Raw genomic sequence first — 9,119 nt, forward strand, 5'->3', positions numbered from 1 at the left:
AAATATGCTACCTCTACTGTAAGGGAAAGTATACAGGGAGAATTCTCAATCGATAATGCCTCAAGGCTAGTACCTTATACAGATATTAATAACAAATTGATAAATGACATTTCATATAAAATATAATAACAACAATAATTTTCAAACCTCAGGTAGGAGAGTTGAAGCAATCGAAGGGCCAACCAAAACACCTTCATGACCAAGACTGTACGAATATATAAAAATTCCAAAAAAATATAATAACAACGATAAATGACAAACCTTGGATGGAAGAGGTGATGTAACCAAAAGGCCAATTGAGACCCCCTCATAGCCACGACCCTGTGCTAATAATAATAATAACTTGATCAGTGACATTTCATATAAAATATAATAACAACATTTTATATTAAATATCGTTAAAAAATTAATTACAGGCCTTATGTGGGTAACGTGATGGAATCAAAGGGTCAACGGGTGGGTCATTTCGACACCATCATGTGTACCCTATACGAAGTCAATACAGATGTTAGAAAAACAAGTAAATAAAACTTTTATAAGAAATAAATGAGATATGACTTTGTAACCTGATCGATTGGAGCTGGGCATGAACACGTGATGAGTTCTTCCAAATGAGTCAAACGATCTTCTAATCGAGTCAGCTGAGAAGACACTTCATCCCATAAACAGGAAATCTCACGTAATATCATAGTGCCCCGGTGGGCTAAAGCAACATCTACTGGGGATAGAATAGGTGATGCAGTTAGGGGACACTCCTATGTGGCGGGATAGGTAGCACGGTCCTAAACCCTAGAAAGGTTTATGGTCTTAGTGGTTGGGGTCTCTATAACAAAAGGATTGGTAGCATGGTATTGAACCCTATAAAGGTGTGTAGTCCCAGTGGTTGAGGTTTCAACAACAAAGGGACATGTAGGATGCTCCGTAATAGGGGGTTGAATAGGCTCTTCATGTGTCTTAGGACAACTTACTGATCTATCAATAGGTGGTATCACCGAAAATACTTCATCTTCTATCGAGGGGCACTAAAGAGGATGAGAAGGAATATAGATGTGATATACCGGTGTCTAGAACAATATCTACATACCATGGTCTAGCCTCCTCAATCAGTGATGATTAGAACGAGAAAGTGACATCGTCTTATTCGTTCAGATATATAATTCAACAAATTTACAATAATCAAGGTATCAATTAACTAATCAATTAATAATTGCATACCTTATCACCGGTAAAAATAGTGCCCATATGACTCTAACTAGGTACATCTCATGTATGCCACTTGAAAATCTGTGGAGATGCATGGACCTCAACCAAATTCACCCAATTATACAGGGTGTCTATCATCTTATATATTTAATATTGCAATATAAACAATGCTAGTTAAATTAAATTAATTTTTGTTCTTGTCAATCAATATAGATAATCAACAAATATACACTTACCTATAATACAATGACAAATCCATAGATGTCATATTTACGCATGTTAGGCATTTGGCTGGAGCAGACTCTGTCACTTGCCTAATACATCGACTGGAACATCATTTGTCATACTGAAACACCCTAGGGATAGGAATTAAACTCATCTAAGTGATCAACCAACTAGAGGTACTCTACAAATACCTTCTTTCATCAATTATTCCCCAATAACACCATGTGCAAACAATACAACAAGGTTATTTTGATGGTGTCGATATTGTCATCCCCTCATGGCCTAGCCAAAAAAACATGCTCAATATCGTGATATTGCACCTTTTGACATCCCTAGAAGTAGGTATCCCTAATCCTATATCCAGATTCGCGTGAAATATATGATAAAAGTACAGTGATTTGGTTAAATGGTAGCCTCGTCATCAATGTAAACTTGAATGGGCTGAATCTCACATCAACTCCATTAACCCTAAACCAAAACTCATCTCTGTCTAAGTCTCGATATAGCTATCATAGCAGAAATAAGTGCACCAACACTCCAGAAAACTTGATATCTGGTAATTGAAAGAGATGTCTAAAACACATCCTCTCGAACAACCGTAACTGCTCCAATGTCAGTGTTGACCCAATCTTTGACATATCGGTGTGTTGGAGATGACACATAACCTCTGCTCAAAAGTGTCATGACTCATCTGGGATTCTTAATTCACTACCATCACGTTTTCTTTTATGAGAAGTTTCTTGTAATAAAATTTTAAGGTTTATAAAAATTTCATTAAAAACAAATATGAAAATGACAAATATAGAAAAAAAACCTAAAATGCGAAAACTATATGTCGGAATACCTTAGAAAGACGAAAACTAAAAAATTAGAAAAATGAAACTGAAATTCGAAATCTACATGTTGAAATGCCTTAAAATGTCAAAAATAAAAAAATTGCTCAAAAATCTTAAATGTACGAGACGAAATATCCTGAAATGACAAAAATAAAAAAACGACCATTAATTGCTAAAACTAACCATTGAAATACCCTAAAATGACAAGTTAAAAAATCGAATTGAAATTTGAAAAACACATGTCAAAATATCCTAGAATAACAATAATCGAAAAACTAAACTAAAATTTAAAAACAACACATCCAAAAACCTAGAAATGATAAATATTAAAAAAAGGAAACTAAAATTTAAAATCTACACGTTGAAATACACTAAAATATCAAAAACTGAAAAATTACTCAAAAATCTGAAAAGTATAAGTCGAAATATCCTAAAATAACAAAAATAAAAAAACAACCATGAATTGCTAAAACCAACAGTTGAAATACCCTGAAGTGACAAAAGTTGAAAAATCGAACTGAAATTCGAAAAGCACATGTCAAAATATCCCAGAATAACAACAACAAAAAAACTGAACTAAAATTTGAAAACTGCACATTCAAAAACCTATAAATGACAAATATTGAAATAACAAAATTGAAATTCGAAATCTACACGTTGAAATACCCTAGAATGTCAAAAGCCAAAAAATCTTTTTGAAAAGTATGAGGGGAAATATCTCAAACTAACAACAATCAAAAAACTGAACTAAAATTTAAAAATTACACATCCAAAAACATAAAAATGATAAATATCAAAAAAACAGGATTAAAATTCGAAAACTACATGTTAAAATACTCTAAAATGTCAAAAACTAAAAAATCACTCAAAAATTTGAAACTTACAAGTGAAAATACCCTAGAATAACAAAAAAAACCGTCATGTATTTCAAAAACTAAACATTGAAATACTGTAGAATAACAAAAACTAAAAAATCGATATGAAATTCGAAAAGTACATATGAAAATACACTCGAATGACAATAATTGAAAAATGGGATGAAATTTTGAAAACTACACGTCCAAAAACATTAAAATGAAAAATATTGAAAAAATGAAACTGAAATTCGAAATCTACACATTAAAATATCCTAGAATATCAAAAATAAAAAAATCGCTCGGAAATTTGAAAAGTAAGAGTCAAAATATCCTAAAATAACCAAAACTTAAAAAACAAATCTGAATTTCGAAAACTAAACATTGAAATAGTTTAGAAACGAAAAAACCAAAATATCAAACTGAAATTTAGAAATTACATAAGAAAACGGGCTTAGAAAGCACAAAAATTAAGAAACAGACATGAAATTCGAAAATAACATGTCCAAGAACCCTAAATTAGGAAAAACGGACATAAAATTCAAAAATTAAATGTTGAATTAGCTTAGAACAATAAAAACCAAAAAATTGATCTGAAATTTGATAATTATGTCGTAAAACCGGTCTAAGAAAGCACAAAAATCAAGAAACGAATATCAAATTCAAAAACTACATATCGAAAAACCTTAAAACAGGAAAAACGGATATGAAATTCGAAAACTATATGTCGAAAAACCATATGTGTGAAAAATGTTAATTTACCCCCTATATATTTTCTGTTCTCACACAAGTCCTCTAGTTTTCCATTGCCCCCTTATCATTTTTCTAATCTCTTACAAACTCTATAATTTCAAAAAAGTCATTTTTCCCTCAACCCCCATATTCCTCGTGTTTCACGGATCACCCCTGAGCCATTGTAAAATTTCCCACTTGCCCCGAGGGATTTCCCCCGTCTCTCTGGGGTCCTAATTCTTTGAAAAAGTGAAATTTTCTTCCCATCCCACGGGCCATCGTTCCAACCCGAGGGAGATTTAATTCAACCCAAGGAATCTAGGGGTCTCCCAGGTTGAATCTTCGACCAAACAAACACATTTTTCAGTCATGAATCGTCATTTTAGCCTCCAATTTCAACACAAATCAAATCTACACATCCTATAACACAATAGCTTCAAAATTTTCAACCAAAATAACCAAGAATCAAAACATTTTATGCATTGTTCAAAATCGAAACTCTAAACATTCAACACTTAAAATCTTCATCAAATCATAATAATCTTAACAATAAATTAATTCAAACAGGATCAGGGATGATGTAATAATCTTCTTTGCATTTTTGGTTGTCGAAAAACATGAAAAGTCAATGAAAAACGTTGCACCATGGAAGAACCGTGGGAGACCCGTGAATTTCTTTGAACTTCAACAAAGTACCAGGGGAAATTTGGGAAGGAATATTCAAAATTCTTGCTTTATCTATAAGGGTATTTTGGTCATTACAGAAAAGCAAGACATTTTCGTTTAATCCTTAACTTTTTGGGTAATTTTCTTAAACCCCCTTTGTTTTGGCCAATTACTTTAATTTCCCTTAATATTGCCTCCCAAAGTCCACATCTCTCCTGCCAGCCTCCATATTCATTTAATGCATTTCCACCAAGTTTTCCAAATTGCCTCTCACGTGGTGGGAAAATCCGCCTTATATACAACATAAATATTATTTTTGCTGTTGATTTAGCAACAACAATCACTCAAGACATTAATTCTCAACTTGTGGCTTCTTGACTACGCTTCACAGATTAAACTGTAGCTACGACCATTGGAAGACTTGTTAGCAGAAAGTACCTAACCATTGATTAAAGTTCTCTCAACAACCTTATGGCTTCATCATTGTCATCATCATCTCCTTCTTCCACGTTCTCTCAAGGAAAGTATGATGTTTTCCTTAGTTTTAGAGGAAAGGATACTCGGGCTAATTTTACCAGTCATCTCTATGCTGCTTTGTGCCAAAAACAAATTCAAACCTTCATTGATGATGATGCGCTTAAGAGAGGAGATGAAACACCGCCTGCCCTTCTGAAAGCAATTGAAGAATCAAAGATTTCATTAATCATTTTCTCTAAGGATTATGCTTCCTCTAGGTGGTGCTTAGATGAACTGGTAAAGATTCTTGAATGCAAGAAAATCAAGGGCCAAATGGTTATTCCAGTTTTTTACAATGTAAATCCATCGGATATACGCCACCTGACTGGAAACTATAAGGAGGCTTTTGTTAAGCATGAAGAATATTTTAAGGGGAAGAAAGAAAAAGTGCAAAGATTTAGGACTGCTTTAACAGAAGCTTCCTATCTATCTGGATGGGATTCATCTGTAACAAGGTAAATCTTGGAAGTTTCAAACTTTTCCATAATTATATGCGGTTGAAATTTACAGAAATATTGCTTCTTTTGATGCTTCAGTTTTCTAGTCTTGATAAATTACAATTTTTTGTTCAAATGTTGTGAACACTTTCTACTATTGTTCTTTCTTCACATTTTTTTATAGGCCCGACTCCAAACTTGTAGATGAAATTGTTAAAGATATTTTGGAGAAATTGAATGGTATATCACCCTTAACTGATTGTGAAGGTCTAGTTGGATTAGAATCACGCATTGAGCAAGTGAAATCATTGTTATGCACGGGATTGTCAGATTCTCGAGTTGTTGTGGGAATTTGGGGGATGGGGGGGATTGGTAAAACAACCATCGCTGAAGCTATTTTCAACCAAATTTCTTGTCAGTTTGAAGGTCGTTGCTTTATTCAAAATGTTAGAGAAGAATCAGAAAAATGTGGTGGGTTAGCTCGTTTAAGAGAGCAAGTTATTTCTCAAGTATTACAAGAAAGAAATCTTAGTATTGGCATTCCCAATATGATACCTCCATTCATTAAGCACAGGCTTCAATGCAAAAGGGTTTTCATTATTCTGGATGATGTCAATGATTCAGAACAATTAGAGTTTTTAATAGGAGGGATTGATCGGTTTGGTCCAGGAAGTAGAGTTATTATAACCACTAGAGATAGACAGGTTCTTCGCAATTTTGAAGTGGATAACATTTATGAGGTGGAGGGATTCGAGCATCATGAAGCCCTTCAACTGTTTTGCAATTTTGCCTTTAAACAAAATAGCCCTCCTAATGATTTTTGGGAGCTTTCAAACAAAGTGGTACTTTATTATGCCAAAGGCAACCCATTAGCTCTTAAAGTAGTGGCTTCCTCCTTGCACAAAAAGAACAAACAATATTGGGAAAGTGCAGTGAAAAAATTAAACAAGACTCCTAGTCCTAAAATTCTTAACATATTGAGAATCAGTTACGATGGGCTAGACCATGAAGAGAAAAATATATTTCTTGACATTGCATGCTTCTTTAAAGGAAAGGATAGGGATCAAGTGATAAGAATATTGGATGGTTGTTACCACTCTGCCCTTAGTGGATTGAGTGATCTCATTGACAAAGCACTCATATCAATTTCAAGCGACAACACGCTACAAATGCATGATTTACTACAAGAGATGGGCTGGGAAATTGTTCGTAAAGTATCCTTCAACGAGCCTGGCACGCATAGCAGATTGTGGAATCCTGAAGATGTTTGCAGCGTTTTGAAGAATAATACTGTGAGTAAAAATTTAATGGAATTTTATTTTTACTTCACTTTGTATTTTATGCTAATTATTCTTTCTTCTGCTTTAAGGGAACTGATGCAATTGAAGGCTTGTTCCTAGATATGTCTAAAATCGGAGAAATTCATCTAAGCTCCGAAACCTTCAAAAATATGCATAATCTTAGGCTTCTGAAATTCTATGGATCTTATCATCCTTTTGGGTACTTCGCAAATAAACCTAAACTGTATTTTAACCAAGGATTAGAATATCTATCTGATGAATTGAGATACCTCTTTTGGGCTGGATATCCTTTGAAGACGTTGCCATTGAGATTTAGTCCGGAGAAACTTTTTGAAATTAGCCTGCCATTCAGCAACATTGAAAAACTCTGGACAGGAACTAAGGTATGTATAATTTCTTATATATTGCTGATTCCTTCATTATCAATCAATTTTTGTGTATGTTTCATCCATACAAATTTTTCTGTTTGCTACAGCCTGCTTTCAAGTTAAAATCGATTGAGCTTTATTACTCTCAGCACTTGATTGAGATCCCGGATGTCTCAGAGGCCCCAAATATAGAGATAATAAACCTTGCAGGTTGCACAAACTTGGTTGAGGTTCCATCATCTATCCAATATCTCAATGACCTTCGTATCCTGAAACTAAATGGCTGTAAAAGCCTTAGGAACTTTCCAAGCAACATTCATTTTAAATCACTTGTAACTCTTGACCTAGCCTCCTGCATCAACATCACAGAGTTTCCGCAGATTTCAGGGAATTTAAGAGATTTAGAACTTGGTGGAACTTCCATAGAAGAAGTTCCCTCATCCATCGCTTGTCTAACTGAGCTTTGTTTATTATCTTTGACACGATGCTCAAAACTCAAGAGTATTTCAACTAGTATTTGTAAATTGAAATCTCTTCAAAAACTTAGCCTTTCTATGTGCGCTAAACTTGAGAGTTTCCCAGAAATTTTGGAAAAGATGGAATGTTTAGAGTTTCTTTGGTTGAATGGAGCAACAGAAATTAAAGAGCTACCATCTTCAATTGAAAATTTAAATGGCCTTCAGGTTTTGGAATTGGCGGATTGCAAAAATCTTGAGACCATTCCAAGCAGCATCAAGAAATTAACATCTCTGGCGATTTTGGATCTCTCTGGCTGCACAAAACTGGGCAAATTGCCGGAGTTGTCAGCTTTATGTTCCTTGAAAGACTTGGATTTATCTTTCTGCAATTTGACTAAAATTCCGGAAGAAATCTGTTGTATATCCTCATTGGATACATTAACTCTGGACGGAAACAATTTTGAGAGCCTGCCTTCAAGAATCAAACAACTATCAAGGCTGACATTTCTTTCCTTAAACAATTGCAGTATGCTTAAATCTGTACCAGAGCTTCCATCTTGTTTAAGAGAACTAAATGCATTGCACTGCAAGTGGCTTTAATCTTTACCAGAGCTTCCACCATGTTTAGAAGAACTATACGCAGTGAACTGCAAGTGGCTACAATCATTACCCAAGCTTCCACCAACTCTAGAAGAATTGGATGCATCCGAATTGGAGATGGTATCCGAACACAATGTCTCATTTGTTGGAAGCTATGGTGAGTTACAAGTATGGATTCTTAACACAAATGAGGAAGAAGGAAAAAAAGCTAACTTCAAAGCTTTTATTTCTATATATTCACTTCATAAATCCACACACATAACAACTGATTACAAGTGTTTTTATACACCTAAACATCAGCTATTAACCATTAAAAAAAAACGTGCAGAACAGAATTCTAAACAGCAGATATTATTTCTGCGCAGCTGTTACTAAAATAGCTATAACTTTCTTTAGAAAACTTCAATGAACCTGAAACTTGCACCATTTAAAACTGAACTTAATAAGCTTTAAATCCATATTTGATTCACCCAAAACGGCATCCGTTTGCCTTCCCAAAACGTCCCTTACATTCAACGCACGTTTCTGCCCACTGCTGAAGATGAGAAGTCAAGTTTAATTTTTTCTGAAAAATTCTCAACACCCCCCTGTAAACTTGACTTCTTCACAACTCCAATCATCTCTCTAAGCTGCTGAAATCTATCTTTCTTGAGGGGTTTTGTAAAAATATCGGCTATTTGATCAAGAGTTTTGATATACTCTACCTCAACCTCCTTGTTGGTAATGCAATCTCGAATAAAATGAAACCTTGCATCTATATGCTTGCTTCGATCATGAATCACCGGATTTTTTGCAAGAGCAATGGCCGATTTGTTGTCCACCATAAGTTTAGTTGCTTCTTTTTGAGCAAAATGAAGTTCATCCAGCAATCTTCTTAGCCATATCGTATGACATGCGCCAGCAGTTGTAGCAACATACTCCGA

At 34.4% G+C, this 9,119-nt stretch overlaps 2 protein-coding genes across 2 annotated transcripts; both read left to right on the forward strand.

Moving 5' to 3' along the window:
- The first annotated feature begins 4,880 nt into the window (after positions 1-4,880).
- LOC123228705 (disease resistance protein RPV1-like) lies at positions 4,881-6,869 on the forward strand. The gene is made up of 2 exons (XM_044654177.1): positions 4,881-5,487; positions 5,654-6,869. Exons 1-2 carry the CDS (start codon positions 4,988-4,990, stop codon positions 6,867-6,869), a joined length of 1,716 nt encoding a protein of 571 aa, XP_044510112.1. The 5' UTR covers positions 4,881-4,987.
- On the forward strand, positions 6,845-8,453 carry LOC123230179 (disease resistance-like protein DSC1). The gene is made up of 2 exons (XM_044656334.1): positions 6,845-7,153; positions 7,246-8,453. Exons 1-2 carry the CDS (start codon positions 6,872-6,874, stop codon positions 8,194-8,196), a joined length of 1,233 nt encoding a protein of 410 aa, XP_044512269.1. The 5' UTR covers positions 6,845-6,871; the 3' UTR covers positions 8,197-8,453.
- Positions 8,454-9,119: the final 666 nt, after the last annotated feature.

This window comes from Mangifera indica, chromosome 11, assembly GCF_011075055.1.
Source record: "Mangifera indica cultivar Alphonso chromosome 11, CATAS_Mindica_2.1, whole genome shotgun sequence".
NCBI classification, from domain to species: Eukaryota; Viridiplantae; Streptophyta; class Magnoliopsida; order Sapindales; family Anacardiaceae; genus Mangifera; species Mangifera indica.